Raw genomic sequence first — 27123 nt, 5'->3', positions numbered from 1 at the left:
TGCTCCTGATGTTTTATATGCAGCTTTGGACTAGAGCACATTGTTTATATTCTCGATTTACATAAATTTGATGTTGATATTACGCATTGATATTCCGATCAGAACCCATTACATAGAATCAACCTCATCCTCCTCATCCCCAGCCCCCGTCATCTCATAACTCTCTGGCTCAACCACAAACTCATCGTCATCCCCTTTCCCTTCTGCATCAACATCCCCGCCTTGGTCCACATTTCCCGACGTACCCATACCCCGATAAAAAGGATCATGAACTAGTTTTCCGTCTACGCCAGACCATGCGTCTTGGGCCGGGGGGCGGTAGTTCGCGCTGGCGGGGTTATTCTGTCCCTGGCTGGAATCAGGAAGGTCGTTGTTGCCCATGGGGAACTTCATGTTTCGTTGGATCCCGCTGGCGTTGGCGTTGAGCTGGTTTTGGTACTCGTGTGTTCGGGGACGGAAGGTTGTTTTGTCTTGGCCGCGATGGGGTTGCATTTTGGAATGAGGATTGATAAAAGGAAGGTTTGGATGGAGCCCGAGTCGGATCACGATAGTCTTTGTTGTCTCTATTAAAACTCGGATACTCTATCTTCTTCCAAGGCGTCCATATATTCTTTGGTATCGGGATTGCATTGGTGAAGATTTAATCCTGATGTCAGGATGTGATGCGAGCGGGCTCATCGTGTGTCCTGTGGTTGAGATTGGGAGGCCTTAAGTATACCTCCACGGAATTACAATCAAAGTATTCATGGACTTCTCAGCAGGGCTGTGGCTGTATGGCTCTGCACTTCAAATCTGGAAACAGACAAAGCTTCAAGGTAAATATCCACATCTTCCTACGGGAGACTACAATGGCGCCCGACATTAAACATAACCCATCGGGAAACGCGCGCAATCATATATCAAGAAACTTTAGGAACTCCTAGACTCCCTATATCACATCTTCAAGTAATTCATAGAAACCCATAAAAGCCATCCTCGTCCCCCCATCCCGTCCCAGCCCCCGCACCCGTCATATCATAACTATCTCGGCGAACTCCCACATCCTCGTCGTTAACACCCGGTTTTGCTTCGGCGGATGCGTTGCCAGAGCTAGCGGCCTCGTTCTGCTTCCCTGAAGAGGGATCCATACTACGGAGCATTGGGTTCGGGATCAGGCGACCGTCGGTGCCTGAATACACTTGCTGGGGAGGAGCCTGCTGTCCCTGATACCAGGGCGGTTTGTTGATCATGGGCGCGGACATCTTTCTTGGTTGCATGATGTTTGGTGTTTGTGGCTCAAGATCGGCGTTATTATTCCAAGGTTGGATGTATGGAAGAGAAATCAACGTGGCGTGTGTTGGTGGTGAGTTTAATTTCTGATGGAGTTTTGGGTGTCTGGAAAAGGATTACTAGCTAGTGTAGAACCATGTCAAAAACATAAATGAAGAGAACCCGAGGTGGAAACATTGACCAGGATTTGGGATGTCTATATGTGCTGGGGTGGCTTCAATGAACCCTGGTTCGATCAATCAATCCTTGGTTCACTGGGCAGCTGCCACCTGACCAAACTCTGACCTCAGATTATGATGGATGTGTTTCCCTGGGACCTTCAAAGATCTTGTAAATCCGAATGTCTTCCGAAGATTTGTGGGCTGGATCTCTCCGTATCCAGAATTTGGCATTGTGTGCCATGGGCAGTCTTGTGATCAGCACATAGCAGAAGTACAATCCCTAGCCGGCGACGACCCAGTTTATAACATCATATTAATCAGCATTCATTAAGCCTGCCCCGAAGACGATACTTCCATAGACAGAAACTGTGGCAAATCCTTTACACCCCATGGAATCCAACATCGTCCTCATCCCTTGCAGCCCCCGTCACCTCATACCCACCGTCACCGAAAACAGCATCCGCATCCATATTCCCATGATACAGACTGCGGAAAAACGACTCCCCAAGCACGCCACTCCCACTCGTCTGATATTGCGGCATGGAATGCTGGTTTGCAGCTCCCTGTTGGGTAGGAAACCGGTTGGCGTAGGGGTTGTGCACGAGCTTGCCCTCCGAGGACCAGGAGTACTGAGACCCGTCGAAGCCGGGCTTTTGACTGTCGGCGAGGACTTGTGCGGCTTCTTCGCGGCTGAGTTCGCCGTAGCGATTGGACATGGTGGGCTTTCTTGGTTGGTGAGGGTGCTTAAAACGGTCGGTGATGTTGGGTGTTTCTTGCGGTTGGGGATTCCGTCGGTTTGGTAATCTGACAGGGTGTGATAGAGACAATATTGGACTTGTGTGAAAAGAAATGGCAATTGACAACGGAGGAGGATATTGCACTTGTATCCTTCCAATGATTCAAAGCAGTGTGATATCATAGTGATAGCAACGGGAAGCTTCCACTGGTAGTGCTCGATCTCAGCTGATATCAGAATTTGGTATGTGTTGCACGCCACGTTTTATCTTAATTCTGATCCTAGTTTCATCCGTCCGAGCATTGCTTATCTGACAATCATCTGATGCAAAGATCCATGGTGTTCCACTGCAACCGAGCGGGAAATGGCAATCTTCTTTGCCAACTGGCCCGCGGGTTAATGGTCCACTTGATGTCACGAGTTCTAAAGCGGGTATTGGGGTTGATTTAGAGTTTATACCAGATTGATTTCCAAGTTTCCCTCCAGTAGTGGCAATCGGTGCCATTCCATGGCTTCAGGCCGTTTGGAGTTCCGTTGAACATGGTCTCAACGTCCACGCGTCCATCGAACAGGGTCTGATACACCCGCCGTCATATTGGGATTGCGGATAAGGTGTTTTCAGTGGACCCGGGCTCCTGCGCGACGCTGAATACGCATCGTATCCAAGATTGCTTATGTATTCCGTGTCAAACAGCACCCAGAATACGATTGTGATTGACGTCGCGGGACAAACGATGTTCGAAACAAGACGCCAGTGATATGCGGTGCAAATATTGATCCATCAATCCTCAAAATGGCTCGAGACATGATGTGCAACAGCTGCCTCGTCACCCTCAAACTCGCCACAGACTGGACAAGTGACGACAGCGACTGCAGGGACTTGTTCTTCGCGAATTCCTTCACCTTCGCAATTCCCACCCTTCCCTCTTCGCTTCTGCCGTGGTTTCGTGATATACGCATCTAGACCAATCGCTTGAGCAGGTGGTTCCGGCTCACCCCGCGACCTCGATCCCCGCCCGGTGTCATGTAATATTGCCGCTGAAGAGCTAGAACCCTCGAACCCTCCACCAGCTGGACCTCCAGCTCCAGAAGCCATGGACTGGACTCTCCCGACCCGGCCATCACTAAGCCGGACTTTGATGCCGCGGGGGTGGTTGCCTTGTGTGAGTAGTGTGGCTACCGTCCCTGAGACTGTACGACCGGTCGGCTGGTCTTTTTTTAGAACGATATTGACGAGCGCGCCGGGGATGACGTCTTTCGTTGTTGGGACTGGCGGCATCTTGGCTATGGAAATATGATGTGTGAGTTGTGCTGGTGGAATGGGGAGGGTGGGGTGGACAAGGGAAAGAAAATTCAGCTTACTCATTATGCTTCGGCTAGGATGACCGTCACGTGCTAGCTATGCAGTGCATAAACATACCTAGACAATCAAGGGGACTCTACCTATAGATAGGACATCTTTGACAACGACTATCGAGTTTAGAGTAGGAGGCTCTATAGATCCGGAGATATTCTTTTTGCCTATGGGTTCGGGTTGTGTTATCTGTTCAGCTTGCTGCCTATAAGTTCAATTACAAGAGCTAGATACGGAAATATATATGGATCTAGGTAAAGCAGTGCAGGCACGTAATATATTTTGCTGTGTAGTTAGGGGCCGTAAATAGAAGACTGATGTGATCCAAAGACAACAAAACAAGTTAACGGAGGCGAGATAGGCAGGAGGCTATATTAGGACGGCCGGGGGAGAACTAATAATCGAAAAAGTGCACCAAACTCTTCCCATCCCCATCCCCAACACATCTACTCGCTACGATCAGCGCATCCCTCTGAATGCGAATCCCCTCCAGCACAGCCTGATCAGTACCCCCAATACTAAAGTCCTCCACCCCAGGATAGATATAATTATCGGACCCAATGCAGAAATCCATCTCAACAAGCTCCCCTCCCTCCTCCAGCCCCTCCAGCCCCTCCAGCCCCTCTCCCCCAGCAGGCGTCCCATCCGCCGCCAGCATAAAGCAAGGCCGCGGCCACCCCCGCTCCTCAAGGAAGCACGTCACAACCCTGCCGGTGTTCGTATGCACGAAAGCAAGCCAGCTCCGGAACGAGTCGATCACGAAGGACTCGTGGATCCGGTCTGGGCTGAAGTGGATGTACAGCGTGTTCTTCTCCCCCGGCTCCGCGGCAAAATTGCCGTCTGCGTCGTGTGAGTATTTTGTGATTCGCGCGGCCTACGGGAGGCCGGGGACGTTGCGGTTGTGCACGATTTCTGCGAAGGATGTTCCCTTCTGTTCTGGGAGGTCGGAGAAGCTGTAGCTTCTGTTCCAGCCGGGGCAGGCGTGGGATATGACTGAGAGGGTTTGGAGTATTTCTCCGGTTTCAGCGTTGACAAAGGTGTGCTCTTGCTGTGTGTGGTTGTCTTCGATGATATTTGACAGGAAGAGGGCGTCTCGGCCGCGGACGGTACATGGGCCTTGGTATACGCGGTAGTCGTAGTCGGCGAAGGCGAGATCGGGGAGCCGAGCGCCTGTTTTGGCGTCGTGAACGACCACGTGGACCCGGGGAGATTCAGATTCAGATCCCGAGGCCGCAGTACAACGGTAGATCTTGTTGTAGGCGATGGCGAACGGAATGACCTCTGCTTCTTCTTCTTCTTCTCCCCCATCCTGTCCTTATATCTCACCAACATCTCGCAACCACATCTCGCCGCCTGTCGTGAGACTCAGCACGTATTCCCGAAAGAGCTCCGGTTTGGTGTCTGCATTTGCTTCCGTAGTCGCGGTCCGCTCAACCATGTAAACGCACAGGTCATCAGCGAGAACCTTCGCAAGGACAATGTCCTCTGTCGGGACCTTTCTGTCGGTGAAGGTGACGTGGATACCGTGAGGGGCGGCATTGCTCTTGCCCTGGTGGTCAAGACGCCTCCAGCAGATACTGCCTTCCTGAAGCCAGGCGGCGACGTCTCCTTCCACGGACAGCCAGGAGATTGCGGATGTACTGATATGGCGGCTTTCGGTCAGTGGTCTACCCCACATCCAGCGCTGGCTCAGCGGGGTGTTGGTGGGGACAGTGGTCATGTTGGTGGTGGTGTTGGTGTTGGCAGCGTTGGACATTGCTGCGGGTTGATGGTTGAGGTGAATGGTTAGGAATGGATGATTGGAGAGTGGACGGAGAGAAGAATGATGAGAAGCAACGATAAGAAGAGAAATGGGAAGTTCAATTCCAAGGTTAGAGTGACGCTCTTATCTCCGTTTGCTGCAATGAGGCCTGTATGTGCCCTTTGTAGGTACATGTCTGCACAAGGAGGCCTTGTGTAACATAAAGAGACTCAACTCTTTATACAGCAAGTTGCTGGATATCATCGGACAGGTATATCTTTTCTTTGTTGGAGCGTCTTCATAAAATACCATAATACCTGTAAACAATGAATGTTTATGGTAGACTTCTTGCAGCTTCTGGTGCTTGGAAGAAAATTGTGAGAGAAAATCTCCACCTATTGGCCAGAAAAAATACTATACATTTAGGGTTGGCCATGATCAGAGTATGCAGGGAACACCATGAACGTGAATCAAGCCTGCAAGTGGCGCGTAGCCCAAGACCTTCCAGATCAGCTTATATCAGCCCTCTAAATTCATCTATATCCCGGCCCTTCCATCCGCAAGCGAAAGAATGGGTAAGCCAACGGGCCCGTGCCAGCAAACTAAAAACTCCCCAAGTATAAATACCTGCTTTATCCTTATTTGTCTCCTTCTCTTCTTTTTCCTCCACGGGTGTCCGTCTTTACGACTATTCTTAGTTTACTCTTTTGGATAGCTTTGATAGTTGTAGGTAGATGCCCATACCCTTCCTTACACATTGCCCTGCGCCCTAGGGTCCTCACCTCTAAGCTTTCTAATTACGTAGAGCCGCAGTGCCTCCGAACTGCGGAGCATACACGGAGCAAGGGCGATAACTCTATCTGGTAATTGTGGAGTATTTCAAGCAAGATCTTCATCTAAACTTGCCGAGATCCATGTTGATCTGCATGATCTACTCCAGATTATTGATCTATGATCTAAGAATCGCAGATCAGGGCTCCACTAGCATACCACAACAAATAGTGACGCCATGTTTCGTCAACAGCACCCCTACATGGCCAGAATGACATGGGTAGGAATGTGCATGAACAGCTTTCTATCAAAGTCACAAGGCCAATAGTTCCCAACCCTCCTCTTGCCAGGACACGGAACATTTCCATCGCCTTCTGGCGTGCATACCATGACCTAACCAGAGCCAAGATGGAGGAAACTTGCGGTCAGAGATGATCATGATCGAACTCGGATCTGCACCATCGTGGGTCGAGGACAATGACAAGGAGGCTTGCGTTGGACCAGTGCCGCTATAGCTTGGGCTATAAAGTAGGGCACTCAGCACCCGAACCCGGGATACTTGCTACCACATGGTAAACTAATTGTTCACGCCTTAGGTACTCAGACCACAACTCACTATTATCCAAGCTGACCATTACTGTTCTTCTTCGTTTTGACCTGTACACCTCAACTTAGTATTCACCGAGACTCGCAAACACAAGTACCAACATGACCGCCTCCGCAGAAACTCTCTTCGACTACCTCGGCCCCCGCTACGAAGACGCATTCTCCTGCAGCGCCTATTTAACATCCACAATCCGCACGGCCATAGAGCAATTGCCCCCCAATAGCCACATCCTCGACATCGGCTGCGGAACCGGGAAGCCCGTGTCATCGATGCTCGCAGATGCCGGACACAAAGTCCATGGCATCGACGTCTCAACCGAGATGGTCAAGATCGCGAGCAAACAGGTCCCCGGGCGGTTCGAGAAGCTCGATATGCGCACTTTCAAACCACACCCAAAACAAAAGTACGACGCGATCTTCGCCATTCTCTCCATCTTTCAGATCACGCCCGGCGACACGGTCGGCATGTGCTACAAGTGGTCCGAGTGGCTGAAGCCCGGCGGGATGGTTGTTGTGGGTATCACGCCAAGTACGAGTTTACCACCTGTTGTTGGAGTCCGTGATTCCGTTTGGGACTGTACACGGCAGCTGGGCAAGCCGTGGATGGATCAGTATACGAACGAGGTGTTTTTCTCGGAGGAGAAGTGGCGCGCAATGCTTGGGGACGCGGGGTTTAAGGTTGAGGCCGAAACGTTCTACGATTTTGTCCCTGAGGATGGCAAGCATAAGACGCCAGAACGCCATCATTTCTTTTTTGCGAGGAAAGTGGAAAGAGAGCCGTTGTTGGGGCCTTATCCGGTACCTAAGTCGGCATCAGGTTTATCAACTGCCGCAACTGCTGCGATTGATATGGATCAGCTTGTCAGTGAAGACCTAGGCAATCTTCTGTCTGAGTTAAGGACATGTCAGCCAGAGGTGCTGTACCTTGGCCCTACCATCAATCGTGAGTTAGAATTCTGCTCATGGTAAATTCCTTGCCGAACCTTACTAACGCCAAACGCAGATACCTCCTTCAAAGGCGACAACATCACATCGTATAATGGACCCCTCGAGTCCCTTCCCTACCAATCCCAATGCTTTAGCACAGTCCTCGCGCTCATGAGAATGGACACTGTAAAAGATACCCACAAAGCTCTGTCAGAGATAAGCCGGGTAACCAGCCGCATCCCCGGTTCGCAGATCATTATCATCCAAGGCACGCCGGACAACGAGACAGCGAAGCTGTGGAACAGTGCTTGCCCGACAGCACAAAAAGTCCAACATCAAGGTCGTCTGCTGAGGTCTGCGATGGAGGAGTTAGCGGACCAAGGCTTTGGACATCAGACGCTCTCGCGGTTCCATGCACAGTATGTGTTTCATAACGGCGGCGTGGAAGAGAAATGCGGGAATGCTACCAAACTATTTATAGACTTGTGCAAATATGGGGAGATTCGAGATAAGACCCCGATGGAGGAAGAGCTTTGCAGAAAACTAAGCCTACATTTTGAGGATGGCACGCAGACGTTACGGAGTGATTTGGCCATGCTCACGGCGAGACAGTATCCAAACTGATTAAGTTAAATAACAAACTAAAGAATATGTCCTAAATCTCCATGCCAGGCAAAGATATGACCCAATAGTGTCCGGCGCATTGTGTTGCTTACCACAGTCTTAGGGCTTCTATCTAGGACTTCATGGATGCCGAAGGTGATGCTTGCGCCCATATATTTTGTATTGGCTTATATATGCAAAATGTGGACTTTAGCTTCAACAAATGGCCGGTTAGTGTAGTTGGTTTATCACGTATCGTTAACACCGATAAGGTCGCCGGATCGAGCCCGGCACTGGTCATCTTTTTTTGTCTTTCTGCGTCCCCAACTCACCTCCACTAACTCTTGCAATGGAACAGAATGATGTGGACTGCATTGGAAGTCATCGTGCTCTTTTTCTTTTAGTAATCCTAGACTGTATATACACTTGGTACTCGCCCGGGCTCTACTGAACTCAACCCCTACCCCTGGAAAACATCTCGGCCCGTGCCTCAGGGTATCAGGCCGGGGGCGTGGTTCCATTCCCACCTGGGCAGAGTCATTGTAGGTATGCTTGCTACTATACGACTGTCGAATGGCTCCAACAAGGCGATTATAGATATGATCATCAAAGCAACAAACAGACCAAACTTGATGGTTTATTTCCACTAAGCTTAGTGCTTACCATTGCCAATTAATGCACGAATCACCTTCACATTGCGTGCCTAGACCGCATTAGGGCCAGCCACTGCAAACTCAACAAAGTTGATAAAGCACTATTTATATAAGTCTCATTGGACCCTCGCTGACCTTCCCATCCCATCATGAACAGGTACTGTACCAAAATTGAACCAACATGGCCTCCCCATCCCTCCCGTCAACCACCCGCCTCGTCAATATTGGCACACACTCCCTAGCCCTGTACACCCACGGCGCCTCGCCCAGCAGCCCCAACGAGCCAGTAATTCTCTTCATCTCCGGCGTCGCAAGCGACGCCCTAAACTGGCAAGCCGTGGTGCGACTCCTCGGTCCCTCCAAACGAAGCTACACCTACGACCGCTCAGGCTACAACAACTCCGAACCCTCGCCGAACGCTCCAACAGCCGAGAACATTGCGCTGGAACTCTCACTGCTGATTAAGAATGCGCCAATATGCAACCCGCTGATTCTGGTTGGGCACTCGTGGGCTGGCGTGCTGATACATGAGTTTATTGCGCTGAATGGGACAGCCCAGATTGCGGGGCTGGTGCTTGTTGATGCGAATCATGAGACTGCGCCGCTGGTTATGGATGTTAATGATCCAGTTCTTTGGAAGGTTGCGGAGGGTGTTGAGCCGTATGTCGCTTGGGGCGTGGAAGAGAATCACAAGTTGACGCGCGAGGAATGGGAGGCTTTCAAAGAGGCTGAGGCAACGGAGAAGTATCACCTTATTGCGAGCACGGAGGAAGAGAATTACCCGTCTAGCTTCGAGACACTGCGGAAGAAAAATCTGAGAGCACAGGAGCCACTTCTTGAAGACAAGCCGGTATATGTAATTGCGGGTACGCGCAGCAGGGACTGGAGCGGACTCTGCAGGGCTGGCGTTGCTAGAGGAAATGGGACGGAGGAGGAGAGACGCCATGTCAGAGATATGATTGAGACAGTCGATGCAAATAGCGAGGGCCTTATGAGGGAGTTCTTGAAACTCTCGACGATGAGCGAACTTATCTTTGCACGAAAGAGTGGTCACTTTGTTCAGCTGACTGAGCCAGAGATTGTTGTTGATGGGGTGAATTGGGTTCTAGCTAGGGAGTCTTCATGGCGGTAATGTTGAGAATGGATTCTACCATAGAATATTTGTATACCTTAAACTATAGGCTCGTTTTAGAATAAGAAGAAAGCATGGGTAGAACAACTTGTAGCGTAACTCCACCATCCCATCAGCAGCTCAAATCTTAGCGTTAGCCATCAAACCAGCCACTTCATCAACAGCGTCACTAAAATCCTTCACCTTGATATCACACCTAACTTCCTCACAAAGCCTCCGCCTCTGACTCGACTTAAGCTCCTGCGCAAACTCCAACCCACTCGCGTGCTCAACAACATCAAGCGGAACCTCAAAATCCCCCAGAAACTTATCATTCGGAATCCGTGCATTCGGTAGCACAAAAGCCCCAACCGCAACCTGCGCCCCAATGCGCTGGTTATCATCCTCCTCCTCCCCAAAAACAATCTTATAGAAATGCGTCGGAACCGCAACATTCGGCAACGCCTCAGCATCCTTATCTCCGGTACCCTGCTGTCCAATAACCTCATAACTAACCCGCCACTTCCCATCTCCCTCTTTCCTTGGCAGATACAACGGCCCCGTAATCACACGGACAGACGGATATCTCGTCGTAAGATTCCGACAAAACTCCTCAAGATACGCCCAATAGTGCGCATTAAACCCCTCGCTAACCTGCGGACACATATTCGGCATTTTGAATGTCTCGTCCACTGCCTCCTGCGACCATCGCGCTGAGTTTGCGGGGACCTGGTGGCCTCGATCGTACCCGCTCTTGCTATAATCTGAGACCCTGGCGCGGAAGATGGCCGGGATGCTCTTGTCCTGCCGGAAATTGTTCTTGCGGCGCCCGATTACGCTCGACACGGAGTCGCGCGTTAGGTGCTCGGCGACCCAGAAGGGGTTACGGGTTCGCCGGTCGTAGGCGCCGTAGAGGGAGACGGCGTGTATTTTGTCGTTTATTGGGCCGGGGTTGCCGTATTTTAGGATGCCGTCTGGGTTGACGGGTTTGGGGGAGATCTGTTCTTTGAGAGCAGTGGTGTTGTTCTGGTTGGGTGTGGTCTCCGGTAGAATGACGAGGCCACCGGCTGGTGATGGTCGGGACTTGGACTGGGCAGTGGTGGGTAGGTTCACTATAGATGAGTCTGTGTCACTGGCAGTCATTGAGTAAAGCAGGGCCAGGCCAGCGCCGACAGTACCACTTATTGCGGCTATCGTGATGGACTTTGCTTTGGACATGGTCAAAGGCTGCTAGTGCTGATAATGGTGAATGATCTTTACAAAACCGTGAGGTGAGAACAGAGGCAACATTGGCAGATATGTATCTTAGTTGGGATGCACTTAAGCTACATTGAGATGTAACCTCATTTCTTGAATCCATGGATGCAGTGCCTTGTGGCTGGCATAAAGTGGTACCTTCCAAGGTTTCTTTGTCCACCTACCTACGTTATATTGCAGGAACTTGTAGTCTAGGCATCATACATACTGAGATTATTGTGCCTCGAGGGTTGTCTTAAATGTTTTTGATTATCTTCAACCTAGACAGATTGGTGATTCATCGCTTATTCGAAATGGTATACTGTAAAGGGGTATGCTTGTTCTCTATTAAGTGCATACTCCATATGCAAAGTTTGCGCAATTATTCAAGGGTTCTTTGTAATAAAACATCCACTTGGCTAAGTCAAGACTATAATGAATGTCCAATTCACTGATACGATTTAATTGAAATACAAGGTAACTCTAGGGTAGAGGTTGCAGGGTAAGAAGGTATTCAACAAGTAAGAGTTTTAGCATCATGTGGGCACCTTTATTCCTGTGCAACAAATAAATCTTACTAGCAAATCTGGCATCAAACTCCTGGGAACAATCCACACCGAAATTTTGGAGACCAAAAAATGAGTTTTAGTTAACCTGGCCTGTTATATCGAGGAGTCTGAGTAGCCCTTACTATCGAAATGCAATAGGCTTCAAGCGAATGGAAACCTAGTCCAATGTCAAGTAGTAGGAAAGCGTTCGAGCTTTTGGAACTTCCGCTTGAACCACAGTCAACCAGTATGAGATACCACTTCTCACTATGACTACAGCATATATTAGCTGCGGAGCCAATCATTACAATAGGAGGGTGTATCATATTACATTCTCTCCTTTGTTTCTTTCTTTTTATATTGAAAGATGGGGAGGCTGGGAGAGGCGGTTGCTCATTGGGCGCAGGAGAGTGCACGTGTCATCAGCTCTCACAGGACAACGCGTCAAATGCAACTGCTTACATGTCAGCTCTCAGTTCGTGCAACCTCTCGCCAATTCTGCTTGTGCATCTCAGCTTTCTTCTTCGCACTAAACACATTCCTGTATGCCATCCATCTAATCTCAAACCGTGCGGATCTACTGCCATGTCCCTCTCCAAATCACCAAGTATTTCCAGCAACGGCCACTGCGACGTTATTCTACCAATGCAGGACCCATACATGGATCAAATCATCAACGGAACGAAGAATTACGAGTTCAGGAAATACCTCCTCAAACCCAGCGTCAAGCGGATCTGGTTCTACCGGACTGCTCCACACTCTGCAATCACACACGTCTGCGAGACTCGTCCTGCGAGAACACGGAATGCCGATGACAGCCCTTTGGACGAAGGCGGGCTGGGGAACGCCAAGTTCAACAAGCACGCCAAAGACTGGGAGGGGTATGACTTTGCCTACAAGATCGACTCTGTCTACGAGCTAAGAGAGCCGATTACCCTGGAGGAATTGAAGGGGAAACATGGGTTCAAGTCGGCGCCTAGAGGGCGCGTTTACTTGCCCCTATCAATCAGTAAAAGTGCTGACTGGAAGAAACAGAAACTTGTGAGGATTTCAAGTTCATTTTTGGCGCTGAAAGCGTTTGTTAACGAAGGCAGATCTTGAAGCGCGATTGAGCCTCAAGGGCAACTTTGACACATTATACTCCTGGCGAGAAGGGCTATCCAGGATGGGCGTTGTGGAATGAGACGTAAGCGTATTTAACTATAAGGTTATCGGTGGGTAATAATTGTCTTTGTTGGGTACCTTTCAGCAAGCTATATAATTCACACAAAAATAGGCTTCAAATGTCTAAAGTAGATCACCAAACCAACCCCTCACTCCTCCCTCCACACGCCAACGCATTACAAATCTCCTCATCCTTATCACTCTTCGCCACATCACTCGTTGTCAGTCTATGCTTCGCCGGCCAAATCTCTCTGCCAGCCTGCTTCTCCCTCTCAAAGTGCTCTGTAATCACATCGCGCACCGTCCCCTGGAAGAAGAGCGGCGCCTTCTCGTATTTCGGATGCAGCTGGCCAGAGGTGAACACGCCGCGCTCGAGATTCCGCTGTGTATTCACGCAGAGAACTTTGTCTTCGCTCATCACGCGCGCGTACATGTCGCTGATGAGTCTGAAGTCGGATTCGGATGAGTGCCGGTTCCGGTAGATTTCGTAGGCCATTTTGCTGGATGAGGGGCTGCGCGGGAGGAATTTCTGGATCATTATGAAGTGGGGTCTAGCCAGTACCATATCTATTAGCTTAGCTCCCTTTTGGAAGAGGGGAGAATAGGGAAGGGAGCTTGGTAGGTAGGTATAGACGGGACTTACGAGATAACCATCGCCGACATAGGGAAGTAATACGTGCTGGCCGTATACAGACCCTTCTGGAGCTGCTCTTCGTTCGGGTCACAGTGATGCTGGATATGTCCGTCCTTCGTATCACTGTCGAACGAATCCAGGTTCAGGAAATTCGGGATATCAGCGTGCGTCGTCGGACAATGATAACACTCGTTGAAGTTATCGCTCAGGATCTTCCAGTTATACTCCCCGTCCAGCTCATACGTATGGTCGAGGTCGTAGTTGCTGAAATCAAAGCCGAGCGTCTTATACCGCTCCTGCGTGTCCACGTTCGCAAAGTGTTCTTCCCAGGACACCTCAGGGACCTCCTTCGCATCGAGGTTCACCCAGATGAACCCGTTGACATCGACCTTGGTATGAATCGGCAGGAGACCGTTGCGTTCTTTCTCGAATTCAAGACCTTGGTAGCCTGGTGCTTTCGCGAGCTTCCCGTTCAAGCCATACGACCAGCCATGATACCGGCACGCCAGGATCTTTGCGTTGCCGGCCCCCTCCTTCTCAACAACGGGATACGCGCGGTGCCGGCAGATGTTGTGGAAAGCGTTGATGGTGCCCTGTCGATCGCGGATAATTAGGATGTCGAACCCCGCGAGTTCGTAGCGCAGCCAGTCGCCTGCTTCCTTGAGGCGGGAGCTGTGCGTCATGAACAGCCAGCGTTTTGAGAAGATCGCGCGCCGCTCTAGCTCGTACATCTCGGGTGAGGTGTACCATGATGCTGGGAGGGCGCGGATCGGCTGTTGTTTGATTTCGGGCTTGGGGGCGTTGTTGCCGAAGCCGAAGTAGTGCAGGACGCCGGAGGACATGGTGGGTGTTCTTGTCTTTTAAAAATGAGGGAGTTGTGCTTGGAAGTCTTACGGGGGCTATAAGATGTATTCTACGCTTCTTTATACTCCTCATGCGTCCAGGCATATCTGTACTCGCGTCTGGGACCATGCCGCCATCTCGGAATCGTGAAGCGAGATCAGCAGGATGTCGATTGATATCAATTGACAAACCAAAAACGACGATTGGTCGGAGCTGGATGCATTGACTATAGTTGCTTGAGGCCCTGGAGATCATTCGATCCACTTGGAGTACTTTTGTTGGTTGTACGTCAGCCACATGCCCTATCTCGGGTTCCATTCCCGAGGCTGCCGATGCATAGATCAGACGCCTTGCCATGACAATGAAGGGTCTCAAGGAGCGTCCTAGACTTTATGCACCCTCTAGCACATAGGACACTGTCTAGCATAAGAGTTAATTCGATGTACATACCTTAGTCTTGCCACATGATTCCTGATAAGCGGGTAGCAGATCTCTTAGGAGTGGACTGAAACGAAGCGCAGAAAAGGACCTGTTGCTTTTCACATTACTAAATAGAAACCAATATCGAACTAATACAATTTCTCGCTAGTTATCTGCATGTAATCACTAATCTCTCCAACTGGTCCCCACTCCGTCCAATACCAGCCCCCATCGGCATCTGCAGCCGATGCATTCCGCACAGTGGAGATCGGCTCGGCTCGGGACGGTTTCATATCCACACCATATCAAATGACTCCATCTGCTTCATAAAGTATGTGTCATAGAAAAGACTAGATCATGAATTGCAATACAAGCTATCTCTCGATCAAGATTAATTGCACCGAAGTCCCAAAGGCCTGCCATTGCGTAAGTATTATGCTATAAAGGATCTGTCAGGAGCTATGAACAGAGTCGGGGCGACAGTCTCGGTGTCTTTCCGGATGAGGTTCTTTCTCTTGGTGCAAGACTTGCGAGCTTGGTCTGATTATGAACAGCTGTTATTCGTCCGGAGTGGTTTAAGTGACGCGGGGAGGGCGGAGGGTTGGTCTGTTGGTATGTGAGAAGGTTATCTCCCATTGATAACCAAATCAAAGCATGGCATGACGATTGCGAGAGATGATCAGATGCGTATTTAAGTACCGATGCCCATACCTCTGCTCAATGGACAGCTCGAAGACTGAATTTGAGGAGATCAATGTGGATGCCCCGATGCGGGCGCCTTTGATTGTAGCAATATATACGCAAAGAATGGCCTCTAAGGACATTCATATTGTTTGTAATGGATATCATTACAGAGGTCTTAGTTTATCAATAAACACAACTCGAGCACTAAACCCCCTACACCGACCCCGAATTATCACCACACGAAAACGCCCCCTTCCCGCCCTCAGACCCATAGCTCTCCATAATCCCAACAACACACCCATACGTCCCAGCAACGGTCAAAAAGCAGCCTAGGAGGACAACAAACACCGCCCACACAACCCTAACCCAATAAAACCAACTCCTATCCCCTCGGGTTGATTCTCTCCTCCAGTTGTCATAAAGCCACATACACCCCATCGGCTGGAAACACATCAGCGTCCCCAGCAGCGCGCCGATCAGCGAGACAAGCGAGTCAAAGATGGGAATTGTGTTGGCAATTATAAATGCGATTATGGTAATGCCAAGCGTGCATGATAGCCAGGTGATCCAGTGCGTGGCTGTGTTGGATGTTAGGTGTGGCGTGCCGCGGAGGAGGGCGATGAAGATGAATTTTGCGGGGATCTAGAGCATCAACATACATTGTCAGCCAAGTTGCACATCTTCATACTCACATATGAAGCATCAGTGGGGTAGTTGAGATAAGATAAGTATTATTGGGTAAGTGGGCGTCCTACATGCGAACAAATCGTCGTCGTAACAACTAACCCGGGCATCGCAATACCATAACAAACCTGCTTAATGAGCTGGCCCGCGGATCCAAGCGCTGGACTCGCCACATACGAGCCACAGAAGTAATACACCACGCAGCCGACGGCAATATACACGGCAGTAATGGAGCCCTGGGCAATGAGTAAAGCCCGGGTATACTTCCGTGGCTCGCGCATTTCCGAAACGATGGCGAAGAAGCCTGGTGTTCCGGAGAATGCGAAGACCAGGTTCGAGACGGCCGTAATGCCGGATGTGAAGGAGGGGTGGGCGATAATCTGGTAGTCTGGTATCCAGGGGGTTGACGCGGTTGCGGGCTTGGGTTGTAGGCCGACGGCGATGCAGACGATTATCACTGTTGAATCATGAATTGAAATCCAGGATGGGGAAGTTATATTGAATGTGGGAGGTATAAGCGTACCAGCGGTTAGAATGCTAGGAAGTCCGATCCAAGCAAACCATGTGATCTTTCCGAGGGTGCGTACGCTGCTACACGCAAAGCCCATAATAGCTGCAACAGCCGTGAAGACAGCGGTGCAGGTCCCATGGGTTGAGACGGCGTTCAGCCCGATTGAAATCCCTAAGATACCTGAGCCAACGACAAAGATCCAGTCTGGACCGCCGCCTGCCGGTTAGCAAATGTATCGTTGATAAAGAGAACTTTAATATGGGAAGGTTGGCAGAGCACATACAAAGACAAAATACCACAGAGAGAATCCCCCGTCCAATGCCGCCAAATAGCAAAGCACCGACATCGTCAATGCTGTATACCTCTGGATGATTCAATTTGAATATCCCAATCATATAGTTCGACCAGGTGATGATGCACGCAATCCCAATAAGGCACAGGACCCCAGGAACCATTCCCAGCGTGTCGAAGGCCGAGGGGATTGCGAGAACACCTAGCCCAATCTGGGTCTTCATCATGAGGATCACAGTCCCTATCAGGCCGAGCTAGATGTGAGATTAACAATGAGTCAGGACTCTGAGCTGAGAAGGGACCCCTCTCGTTTCTACAAGTGAAAATAGACATGGCATACATTACGGTAGTTAGGTCCATCTTCCGTGATCTCACCAAAAACGACATCATGGCTTGGAGGTTCCTGAGAGCACATAGAGCCTGGTTTGACTTTGTCCCTTTCCTGGTGGTGGGATTGTTGCTCGGCGATATCCATGTTGATGGGGGTATGGTAGAGGAACGCTGGAGGCGTGGCAGGTTGAAATTCTGGACACCGCGACTTCTCCAAGATTTTATTGAACTACTACATATCTCATAACCAATCAGCCGCTAGATAATAAATGCCTCATTGTGCACGCCAGACATGCATAAGCCAGGGCAACAGGTGCGGGGTAAATTGGAGATATAACGTCTTGGAGTACCGGGAGGGGCGCCGTAACCATTCGTTCAGCTTAGTACATGAGACAAGCGATTGGGCAATTGGAACTTTGTACCCCCATTTTGCAGGATAATCTATCTCTATGCATCATCATTACCGGGAGCGCTCCCACAGCGGGCGTGGCGATCAGATGCGGGGGATCTTCCAAGGTTCAGAGTGGCCGATAAGCGTCGGGTTACATTCGCATTCAAGCGGATCAGCATTCCGGATCTGGTTATTCATGCCGGCATAGCATAAGTCTGATGCTGCTGATAATGAGATAGGCATGGTCTAGGAGTGGTCGCCCACGCAGGAACCATCCTTATCAAAACATCGAACTGCACAAGACACAAGACAATTGAAGTAGATATTCCATCGCATACTAAACACAATGTCCTTAATACCCAGCCTAGAACATCCTCTCCAGCTCAAACTCATTAAAAATAACTAGCAACAGCCTCCCCCAACACATCCATCCTCGGGCTAACCCCCAAACCCGGCAGAGTAGGCGCCCTAATCCTCCCACCCACAACCTCAAACGGCCCATCCGCCGTCTTGACCGTAACCATATCCCTCGTTTCCAGAATACACCTCAAATACCTCTCCGGAACCGTCTGCCCCATATGCACAATGGCCGCAAACGCGATATCCGAGCCAACCGTATCTTGCACGCTCAGCGTATACCCCGCCGCAATGCACATGTCCCTCTGCCGGCGGCATCTCGTCAAACCACCATTCTTCGAGATCTTCATGCCGATTCCCTCAACTGCGTCATCGGCTATCATCTGCACGATGGAGGCGTCGGTCATCGCCAGCTCGTCGAAGTGGATGGGTACATCTGTTCGCGCGCGCAGCGAGCGACACTCGCGCCACGTTGCGCAGGGCGCCTCGAGGATGAAGTCCAGTTCCGGCGGAAGAAGACGGAGCATACGAAGCCCCGTTTCAACCGTCAAGCCGCCATTCGCATCAACTAGGAACAGCTCGTCGGGTTCCCGATCCGCAAGCGCAGCGGTAATCCTCGCGGCGTCGGCGCCAGGCTCCCCCGCAATCTTGATCGAGTGGCCCATGTACCCTAACCGTCTATGCTCCGCAACACGTGCACGCATCTCCTCGGGTGTCCCAACATAAATCGATGAGATAATGAGCAAATCCACGTCCGTCCGTCCACCAAGTAAATCGCACACCGGCATGCCCACTGCCTTCCCGAAGACGTCCCAGCACGCGATATCAATGGCTGCCTTGGCGGATTCGTGCCCTGCCAGTGCAGCGTCCATGGCGTCGTTGATTCTGTCGACATGACGCACGTCTAGGCCCAGCAGGTGCGGTGCGATCTCTGCGATGGCTGCGCGGATGCCAAGTCCGTGCGCCGCGACGTATGTGGCTCCGAAGGGCGTGGACTCGCCCCAGCCTTCGAGGCCGCTGGAGGTTGTGATGCGGACGAAGGTTGCGTCAAAGCAGGTGTATGTGCGGTTTTTGGAGAGGGTGTAGGTCCCCCCTGAGTAGGAGAGAGTTGTTTGGTAGACGTCGATGCGGGCGATTTTGTGGGATGCCATGTTGACATTGGAGGTTAGGTAGGGCTCGTTGAAATAGGAGTCTATAGTAACAGTAGCCAAGTATCGTGGGTTAATCCAATTCATACACCTCTTTTTTCTATCTTCTCTACTGTGTTCTTTATCTACCTATGCTGCCATACCGACCAAGGTGGCCCCGAGCGCCAATGCATCTCGGCTTATCAACCCGAAGCGATCCCTGCACGTACGACGATGCAAGGAGGGTACATCTCTAACTTGATCCCCGAATCCCCGCACTCGATATTAGCTATAGTACCATACGGGAGCAATCCCTGTTGGAGCGCCGCACCGGCACGCCCGCCCCCTCGGGAGGAGCTCTGGAGCAGGCTGAAGGCGATGCCGGCACCCCCGACCCGAGCGACGATACACAGATAATTGGCATCAACCGGCAAAGAACACGAAATAAATAACCTGCAGGTACTATAAGTGCCCAAAAACACCCAGCTCCAATCCTCCAAATTAAACCAACTCCATTCTCCAGCAATACCTACACCCAAAATGCCAGCCCAAACACCAACCCACCGCCGCGCCATCCGCCGAACAGACGACTTCACCCCCGGCACGGCCAAAATAAACCTCGTCACCGAAGCCCTGCCCCCCCTCTCCCCAACATCCGTCCTCCTAAAAGTCCGCGCCATCGCCCTAAACTACCGCGACGCCAACATCGCCAACGGCGGGAATCCGTGGCCCGTAGTGCCACATGGGATTCTCGGCAACGACGCGGCGGGGGAGGTACTTGCAATCGGTGACAAGGTTAAGACCTTGGTCCTTGGCGACCGCGCAGCTCCAATCACAGACACGGAGAACATTTCGAACCGTGAACATACCCGGTCGTGGCTCGCTGCGGACGAGGACGGCGTGATGGCGGATTATCTGGTCTTTGATGAGACCGTGCTGTGTAAGTTGCCGACTTATCTTAGCTGGGAGGAGGCGGCTATGATTCCCTGTGCCGGAGTCACAGCGTGGTCTGCGCTCAAGGGAATGGCGATCGGGCAGAGTGTGCTTGTTCAGGGTATGTGCTCCCTCAACTTTTCTTCAACCCACCAGATAAGACTTGTGTTTGTTAAGCCGTGATACAGGAACCGGCGGCGTCAGCGTCTTCGCCCTAAAACTCGCAAGGGCCGCTGGGCTGCGCATAATCCTGACCTCATCCAGCGATGCAAAGCTGACCCAGATGCAAGAGAAGCTTGGGAGCCCGCCAATTTCCACGGTCAACTATGCGAAGAACCCAGACTGGGAGGATGAAGTCCTGAAGTTGACCAACGGCGTCGGCGTGGATATCGTTGTTGAGAACGGGGGCACGAGCTCGTTGGTTAAGAGTGTGAAGTGCACGAGGCGTGGAGGGGTTGTGAGTCAAGTTGGGTATCTTGCGAAGCAGGATCCTAGCCAGTTGCGTGAGCTGGTTCCGACGATCATCGATCGCAGGGTTGTTTTGAGGTGAGTTTAGCAGTTCCCATGGTAGTCCTAAGAAGAGGAAGAGGGCTAATGCAGTATAGAGGGATTAATGCTGGGTCCAAGCATGACATGGAAGACTTCTGTGCTGCATTGGAAGCTTCACAGATGCGCCTAGACGATCTCATTGACAAGGTCTTTCCATTTGAGCAGGCCGAGGAGGCTGTCGAGTATGTCTGGCAGGGGAAGCAGGTTGGCAAGATCGTGCTGCGGGTTTGAAGGGCATGAATATCTACCATATTATTCAAGGAACAATAGACGGAGCCTGCCTTCTGCCTACAGTAATTTGAAGATTGTGCCACTGTTTGAGCGGAATGAACCTTGGAAGTATGGTGGATATCTACCTATCCATGGTATCCCCAATTCAGTGATCTTATACAAACATGTCTACCATAATACTATTTCCTGCTTAACTAACAAGATAGAGATCTGCATATTCGAGATACTAATCTTCTCCCATACTCAGAAAAAATGAATAGGTCCGTGGCTCCAACTTAGAAATTGCCCATGCTGCCCTCCCTATACAGTACATCTTCATTCAATAAGTTATCCGCCGCGAGCTTATTACGGCTAGCCGCCATAACAACTTCATAAAGGGCGATCACTTTGTCCACAGGAAGTTCATCCCCGGTTTTCCGTGCTTCAATAGCACGACCAACAACATCCGGACACCCCTGTTGCTGCAAAGCCCATTTAGCCCCATCGACTTTCGACCCGCACTCGCCGGTAATAATATACCGCCACCCGCGACAAGCATTCAGAACGCTGTTAGCGGAGTTCAGTTCATGTTCCTGGTGCCAATCAAGCGAAATGCCGATTGCTTCTATGATCCAGTGGCGAGGAATCGCGCCAAACGCGTCGGTCGTATTGGCGCCGTACAGAGTCCGGCCGCGCTCGCGACCCATCGCAATATCGAGCAGGAACCAGTGGCTTGACTCGGAGGCGGGATCGAGACTGATATGGTCGGATTGGTTGCGTCCAGTGTTGAGATTTAGTTCGAAACGGGGGTGTCGGGTTGCTGGTGTCACAGCGGTTTGGGCGTAGACCACGAATTCGAGCTTCGTTGCTGGACAGGGCAGCGACGCCTGATTTACACGGTGTATGATTGCATTTTTAGCAGCGGTGTCAAGAGGATTCTTTACTATGGCTTGCACGTCGAGGTCGCTGAGGCCGGGCTCGTAGGCGTCGTAGCTGGCTGATCCGAAGAGATAGACACCGATGAGCTGGTCTTTTAGGTATTCGGTAAGACGCTTGACTAGCTCGTTGAGGTAGGTTTCTACCTCTTCCGATAGGTTCTTGGTCATTGTTGTCCCGTTGTCTGTGTTCTGGTATAGGTATTGTTGCCAGACCTGAGGGGTAATATGGCTCCAAGGCCTGGGGTGGCTGCGGATGTGTGATTGAATTGAGCTGCACTTGGTAAAGAGTTGTAACGAAATCCAAGCCTAAAAGAGCCCGCTGAGGTCAAGATAAGGGACAGTGCGGGGTCCGTGGAAGCTTCCAAGTTTCCTGCCCAAGGCATCAATTTTGCCCGCAGGGTGTTTGACGGGTCTGCAAAGCTGCTGCCTGTTAGGTACCCCACAGTGATTGATATTGGCAACACCTTCTGCACCTGCGGTAGTCTGCATACCTCTCTGAGGTTATATTTCCAATGCAGAGATGTAGGTGCATCCGGTATTCGAGAGCAGGCACCAGAATGGATGGAGGTATTGCATTGGACCTAAAACGCCAGTAAATGGGAATGGTTGGCTAAGTGCAACCAAATCTACATAGATATGGTCTTCTTTGAACTTAGGTAGCTGGCAAGTGCTGAGTGTATGGCAGGTAGGGACCGTCAGAGCCTTTATGCAGCGCTCAGAATACATTAATGTCATCAATCATACTAAACTCATGATCGCCGCAAATAATCCTATCAAGCATCACAGTATAACATGGCCAGGGACAACTTTGCGGATTACAATCACATTCCGTGTAGCTGCCTTTGTACACGTCATTATTGGTTTCAGTTGCCTCCATCCACCCACCTGCATAAGCGAGAGCAGCGCGTAGATGCTGAAATGGAAATGGAAGTCGCGATTCGACTCCATCTGTCTGCGGCCGCGCCACCAATTGCAGAAGCCGATTTCTGTTTGGTGGCTGCGATTCTTGAATGATTTGACTGAGGGGGTGATTGCGTATGATGTATTCGTTATCATGCAGGCTTTCCCTTGCAATCAACGTCACGGGTGAGCGAGAAATAGGTGGACGCTGTAATAATATCTCCAACAAGGTAGAGAGATCCTGAGTCCAGCTAATGCCGTGAATATAACATCCATATACACTATACAGGGTATAGGCCAGGGCCACGAGCCAAACTGGTCGAGGCACGCGTTGATATTTGTGATTTCCACACCCCACATAATCGTCCAGGCATGCACCTAGATTTAAAAGTGAAACGGCTAGCCCATGGTTTCCACGGCATGCAGCACTGGCGAGCAAGCTTAAATCTGCGCTTCCTGCCAGCAGCCGGGGATCTTTGTTTGCGCTTTGCAGTTTATATTCAACTTGGCCATGGGCCGCAGCAAAATGGACGAAAGACCAGTGCAGAGGATGCCTTGAGCTCAAATACCCATTTTGAAACGTGGAGGACTCTGGAGAATATCCACACTTTCTTGCAGTGTGCTTGAGAACATGATGGTATTTTGCAAGCAATGTTGCCGGTAGTTGGACAGCAAAGAGGATATTTCCCTTCACGGAATCGAGGGACACCCAGAGCTCAGGTCGATACTTCTCATCGTAGGTCATGATCTCCGCGAGCTACAGTTTGAGCAATCTTCCGGAGCGACGGCGTCGTCGACATTGACAATCTGTCCTAACCAAGGATGATCCAACACAAAGTCTCGAGCGGACCGGTGGAAAAACGCAAAGTTCTTCGCGTTGATGACTCTCAAAGTATCCGTATACATATGAGTGTCATGAACAGGAATAGGCTCTAGAAAACCCTTCGTGATACTTATAACCCGGCGCTCCACGTTCTCTTTCACCTTCTGTAAGATTTCGGGAGACAAGGGCAATATAGCTTTGAGGGACGGAAAGTTAGGATTGTCAAGCTCGTCGAGCCACCGGAATGCAACGGATGTGTAAGTGATAGGAGCACTCGCTACCAGAATAAGCACATGAGCGGCTGTTTGTTGATTGTGAAGCTCCAGATAATCCAGAAGCTGGGTGTACAGTGCATTGAGCTCTCTAGGTGTAGCTTGGAGTGTCTGTCTTAGTGCTGATATAGGGTCACCTCGGAGGATTTGTGTTCGTAAAGAGCGGACAACTATCCATGCCCACAAGAAGACTCCGTCCGACATGCGAACCACGTCTCGAACCAGATCCGAATAGTTAAGTCCATTATTTCGCAGCTCGATAGTTGATCTCAGCATCTGCAGACTGTAGACATATATGTCATGACCCGTCACCTCATGCAGATGCACCAGTTGCTCGGGATGATCTAAGAAGGTGATGTGGAATTCAATATAAGGGCAAGAACTGACGCAAATCTTGATGTCTTCAGCATTCGCCCAACACCTGAGATCCTCTGCAAGACTTCTATGATTCACGCTATCACCGTCATACTCATCCAGGCCATCAATGATAAAGCAGAACCGATGTGATGGAAGATTGCCGTGTTTAATAAGGAGTCGAAACGCCTCCTGTATGCTCGCAGGTCGAAATAGGGTACTGTCGGTCCCGGCCGAGGCAGCTGTGCGCTTGAAGAGTACCTACTGGGATGGAAACACCTGCGGAATCAATTCGGGGCACTGCTTAAGGACTTCAAATAGAAGAGCTCTTTGCAACCCGCGAACCAACCTCTGCATTTTGTCACCAGCTTTCCAGAAGAAAAAGCGGGCAATTATGAGCCTCTTATGCCCTGTCCAGTGAGTGAGTTCCTCCTCGGTCCTTCGATGGGAACTGAGAAATTTCATCAGCGTCGACTTGCCCGATCCTGCCTTCCCTAAGATGTGAAATATCCCACTGCCTTTCTTGAGCCAGTTCAGGAAGGAGCATCGTGCGGCAGCTCTTCTCGTCTGCTCCTCCTCAAAAAGCCCGCGTTGCCAGCTGCTGAGCCCCTCATAGCCTTTCTCGCTATCAACTTCTGAGTCTTCACTATCCACCTCCAAATCTTTGTCATCGACTGCGGAGTCTTCGTTATCAACCTCCGTGTTCTCTTTACCGCACCCTGAGTCTTTTCCATCAAACTCGGAGTCTTCTTCATCGACCTCCGAGCCTCTGTTGCCATCTGTATCAGTCGCATCATCATCATCCGTCATCTGTCGCGCGTCGAGATATTCCTCGACGCCACTTTCATCATGATCATCACTGCCCTCTTTACCTTCGAGGAACCACTCAAACGTCCCTTTGCCAGGATTGTGGATTGCATCCTCTCGATCGTACATCGAGGAAAAGTATAGGTTCTCGAGGATCCGGTTCTCTGCTGGCATCGAGGTCATCTTCGAGACTAGGACATCCAAGAATGACTTGACATCCTCTAACTTGCCGTTGACCGGGACGTCCCCTGCAGACACGGAAGGCACTGACTCAGATGAGTCTGTAAATGTGTGTTCCTCGACAGGCGACGGCCTTGCGGTTGCCTTTTGCTGGTTCTGACTCTGGTCCGCCAACAGCCGCTCCACTGCGTGGTGATATCGTCCCGGGTTGCAGAAAGCTGCTTGGCACTAGTTGCGGCGAGTCTTTCTCCCTCACTCTGTATGTAATCGAGTTGAGTTCTGATGGAAGACTGCTGATCGCTATCTCAGATATTTTAGCACAAAAATGTATCGTAGGCACTGTCAACTCGCAGAACGTCACTCACCCAAGCATTAAACTCAGCCGCAGAAGAATCTGTGACCGATACTCGTCCAGTCTCTTTTCAATACTTTGCAGCTGGTCGCTCTTCCGCATCATGCTCCATTTCACCTTCAAGCTCTTCCACGCGGAGTTGTGGTTAGATACCCGGAGCCGTTCCAGGATGGCGATAATGTCTGCGGACAACGCATTGCACTTGTTCGCAAGATCCTTGAGCGCCCGCTCGTGCTTTGTATTTCTGACAATATCAACATCCATATCTCCTGTTGCGTCCTGGAGATCGGTGACGATCCGGGCGATGTGGACATTCTCTATAGTGGTGCCGCTGGCTGAGCTGTATACTTCATATGTGCTGGCAACAAGCTTCGAGGAGAAGTCGATAAACTGTAGAATCACCGCCGCGAAACTTAGAGCTGATATTGCATCCATGGCGTTAAGGTGTAGTTTGGTCTCTGTATCGTGGTTTCACTCCCCGGTATAATCAGCTTAGCGATCAGCGTCTTTCCGGTATATCTAGAAGAGCAGACATCAATCCTACCTAGGTATTAACAGACAGTAGACTGTTCGACTTGTCTCTGCTGGCAGCTCTATTGCGTCAAAGTCGCATCCTGAAGATTCAACTCCGATCGGAACCTCGACTCTCGCAGGACCCTCGCCCAACAAAATGCCCTAGCTAGTTTAGCTAGGTCGGGGTGCAAAGAGAGAAAGCGGGGGATCAGCGAAAAAATACATTTTTGTATCTCAGGCCGTTCAGCCGCAGAGCCTTGCCAATGGCTGCAGGCCACGTCAGCCACAGGGGCTGTGCTGGGCCGGGCAAACAGTGTCTGATAGGTACCTACCTGGTAGGGATAATCAGCCCACTTACCAACAACTACCTCAGTAAGGTAGAATGATGTTAGAGATAAAAAAAAAAAAAAAGCTCACATCCAATCATTAATTCAATCATTCCACCTGTCTATGCAGGAATCCTGATAATCACTTGATTATGCGCTAGTAAGATCCCTGCCACGGCGCGATCATTGGATATTCTCTCACGTTGAGCTTTATTAGGGTTTCGACGGCAATTGCCGGACTTTCAGCTTTAGCTTATAAACGAAAATACTTGCTAATGCCTTTGTTGGTATGTAAGTAGTATACCATCTCAGTAAGCCGCTCTGGCTGGGTAATGCTCTGAAAGGGTGCTATAAACACTACTGTCTGAACTACCTGCAACAAAGAAATACAAGTACCTAACGAAGCGGCCACCGGTTTTAAGTGCGAACAGCTTGGGCTGTGGTATCATCCACCCATATAAGCTGTCAGGGTGGTTCGGCCTCGGCAAAGACAAGGTCCCTCCAGGCCAATGTGCTGAGGAGATCCTTAACACCCTAGGTCGTCCCCAGTGCTAGCAGATTTGGGTTCAGATCTCAAAATAAATGCAGTGAACAGCTAGGTCAACAGATGAATGCTGGAAAAGCTCTGGTTCACTTTGTGGCGGGCGGGAGGCAATTTACATGGATGGGTGGTATAGGCCGGTGTGGTTGACACTATTACCAGACTCCGCGCCCCGCATAGTGTTGCGCTATCTACAACCCTACCTATCTGTCTGCTAGACGGTTGCCTCGGGAGTTATAGAGAGTGTCAAAACCTACCTTAGGGAATAAAAAA

At 50.5% G+C, this 27123-nt stretch overlaps 15 protein-coding genes and 1 non-coding gene across 16 annotated transcripts; 5 read left to right on the top strand and 11 right to left on the bottom strand.

Annotated features, from left to right (window-relative positions):
• Positions 1 to 108: 108 nt before the first annotated feature.
• On the bottom strand, positions 109 to 492 carry BDW74DRAFT_172596 (uncharacterized protein; the record flags this gene model as incomplete). The annotated part of the gene is made up of 1 exon (XM_073727579.1): positions 109 to 492. The coding sequence occupies one exon, from the start codon at positions 490 to 492 to the stop codon at positions 109 to 111; it is 384 nt and encodes a 127-aa protein (XP_073589865.1).
• A 458-nt stretch (positions 493 to 950) lies between these two features.
• On the bottom strand, positions 951 to 1256 carry BDW74DRAFT_172595 (uncharacterized protein; the record flags this gene model as incomplete). Its single annotated transcript, XM_073727578.1, has 1 exon — positions 951 to 1256. One exon carries the CDS (start codon positions 1254 to 1256, stop codon positions 951 to 953), a length of 306 nt encoding a protein of 101 aa, XP_073589864.1.
• Positions 1257 to 1809: 553 nt separating this feature from the next.
• Positions 1810 to 2648, bottom strand: BDW74DRAFT_5895 (uncharacterized protein). The gene has a single exon (XM_073733239.1). It carries the CDS (start codon positions 2347 to 2349, stop codon positions 1858 to 1860), a length of 492 nt encoding a protein of 163 aa, XP_073589863.1. The 5' UTR covers positions 2350 to 2648; the 3' UTR covers positions 1810 to 1857.
• A 299-nt stretch (positions 2649 to 2947) lies between these two features.
• On the bottom strand, positions 2948 to 3445 carry BDW74DRAFT_172593 (YwbE family protein; the record flags this gene model as incomplete). Its single annotated transcript, XM_073727577.1, has 1 exon — positions 2948 to 3445. The coding sequence occupies one exon, from the start codon at positions 3443 to 3445 to the stop codon at positions 2948 to 2950; it is 498 nt and encodes a 165-aa protein (XP_073589862.1).
• A 469-nt stretch (positions 3446 to 3914) lies between these two features.
• Positions 3915 to 5276, bottom strand: BDW74DRAFT_172592 (uncharacterized protein; the record flags this gene model as incomplete). The annotated part of the gene is made up of 3 exons (XM_073727576.1): positions 3915 to 4305; positions 4399 to 4801; positions 4847 to 5276. 3 exons carry the CDS (start codon positions 5274 to 5276, stop codon positions 3915 to 3917), a joined length of 1224 nt encoding a protein of 407 aa, XP_073589861.1.
• Positions 5277 to 6740: 1464 nt separating this feature from the next.
• On the top strand, positions 6741 to 8189 carry BDW74DRAFT_172591 (uncharacterized protein; the record flags this gene model as incomplete). Its single annotated transcript, XM_073727575.1, has 2 exons — positions 6741 to 7581; positions 7642 to 8189. The coding sequence occupies 2 exons, from the start codon at positions 6741 to 6743 to the stop codon at positions 8187 to 8189; spliced, it is 1389 nt and encodes a 462-aa protein (XP_073589860.1).
• Positions 8190 to 8393: 204 nt separating this feature from the next.
• On the top strand, positions 8394 to 8468 carry BDW74DRAFT_t19. Its single transcript has one exon. It is a non-coding gene; the product is annotated as a tRNA-Val (tRNA).
• Positions 8469 to 8947: 479 nt separating this feature from the next.
• Positions 8948 to 9975, top strand: BDW74DRAFT_142482 (alpha/beta fold hydrolase). Its single transcript, XM_073722732.1, has one exon. It carries the CDS (start codon positions 9003 to 9005, stop codon positions 9951 to 9953), a length of 951 nt encoding a protein of 316 aa, XP_073589859.1. The 5' UTR covers positions 8948 to 9002; the 3' UTR covers positions 9954 to 9975.
• Positions 9976 to 10073: 98 nt separating this feature from the next.
• BDW74DRAFT_172589 (DNA/RNA non-specific endonuclease) lies at positions 10074 to 11150 on the bottom strand (the record flags this gene model as incomplete). The annotated part of the gene is made up of 1 exon (XM_073727574.1): positions 10074 to 11150. One exon carries the CDS (start codon positions 11148 to 11150, stop codon positions 10074 to 10076), a length of 1077 nt encoding a protein of 358 aa, XP_073589858.1.
• Positions 11151 to 12301: 1151 nt separating this feature from the next.
• BDW74DRAFT_172588 (PUA-like domain-containing protein) lies at positions 12302 to 12828 on the top strand (the record flags this gene model as incomplete). The annotated part of the gene is made up of 2 exons (XM_073727573.1): positions 12302 to 12757; positions 12811 to 12828. The coding sequence occupies 2 exons, from the start codon at positions 12302 to 12304 to the stop codon at positions 12826 to 12828; spliced, it is 474 nt and encodes a 157-aa protein (XP_073589857.1).
• A 130-nt stretch (positions 12829 to 12958) lies between these two features.
• Positions 12959 to 14368, bottom strand: BDW74DRAFT_184627 (aromatic ring-hydroxylating oxygenase subunit alpha). Its single transcript, XM_073730860.1, has 2 exons — positions 13524 to 14368; positions 12959 to 13431 (listed from the first exon to the last, which is right to left on the bottom strand). Exons 1-2 carry the CDS (start codon positions 14354 to 14356, stop codon positions 13014 to 13016), a joined length of 1251 nt encoding a protein of 416 aa, XP_073589856.1. The 5' UTR covers positions 14357 to 14368; the 3' UTR covers positions 12959 to 13013.
• Positions 14369 to 15674: 1306 nt separating this feature from the next.
• Positions 15675 to 17362, bottom strand: BDW74DRAFT_164750 (uncharacterized protein; the record flags this gene model as incomplete). Its single annotated transcript, XM_073726306.1, has 4 exons — positions 15675 to 16103; positions 16217 to 16872; positions 16940 to 17201; positions 17288 to 17362. 4 exons carry the CDS (start codon positions 17360 to 17362, stop codon positions 15675 to 15677), a joined length of 1422 nt encoding a protein of 473 aa, XP_073589855.1.
• A 698-nt stretch (positions 17363 to 18060) lies between these two features.
• Positions 18061 to 19176, bottom strand: BDW74DRAFT_184624 (mandelate racemase/muconate lactonizing enzyme family protein; the record flags this gene model as incomplete). Its single annotated transcript, XM_073730859.1, has 1 exon — positions 18061 to 19176. The coding sequence occupies one exon, from the start codon at positions 19174 to 19176 to the stop codon at positions 18061 to 18063; it is 1116 nt and encodes a 371-aa protein (XP_073589854.1).
• A 516-nt stretch (positions 19177 to 19692) lies between these two features.
• On the top strand, positions 19693 to 20865 carry BDW74DRAFT_172584 (zinc-dependent alcohol dehydrogenase family protein; the record flags this gene model as incomplete). Its single annotated transcript, XM_073727572.1, has 3 exons — positions 19693 to 20206; positions 20274 to 20631; positions 20691 to 20865. The coding sequence occupies 3 exons, from the start codon at positions 19693 to 19695 to the stop codon at positions 20863 to 20865; spliced, it is 1047 nt and encodes a 348-aa protein (XP_073589853.1).
• Positions 20866 to 21140: 275 nt separating this feature from the next.
• BDW74DRAFT_172583 (uncharacterized protein) lies at positions 21141 to 21950 on the bottom strand (the record flags this gene model as incomplete). Its single annotated transcript, XM_073727571.1, has 1 exon — positions 21141 to 21950. One exon carries the CDS (start codon positions 21948 to 21950, stop codon positions 21141 to 21143), a length of 810 nt encoding a protein of 269 aa, XP_073589852.1.
• A 1473-nt stretch (positions 21951 to 23423) lies between these two features.
• On the bottom strand, positions 23424 to 25905 carry BDW74DRAFT_172582 (uncharacterized protein; the record flags this gene model as incomplete). Its single annotated transcript, XM_073727570.1, has 3 exons — positions 23424 to 24323; positions 24411 to 25303; positions 25548 to 25905. 3 exons carry the CDS (start codon positions 25903 to 25905, stop codon positions 23424 to 23426), a joined length of 2151 nt encoding a protein of 716 aa, XP_073589851.1.
• Positions 25906 to 27123: the final 1218 nt, after the last annotated feature.

Source organism: Aspergillus multicolor (assembly GCF_047715735.1).
Source record: "Aspergillus multicolor strain CBS 133.54 unplaced genomic scaffold BDW74scaffold_1, whole genome shotgun sequence".
Taxonomy (NCBI): domain Eukaryota; kingdom Fungi; phylum Ascomycota; class Eurotiomycetes; order Eurotiales; family Aspergillaceae; genus Aspergillus; species Aspergillus multicolor.
This window is presented reverse-complemented; position numbering and strand designations above follow the sequence as displayed.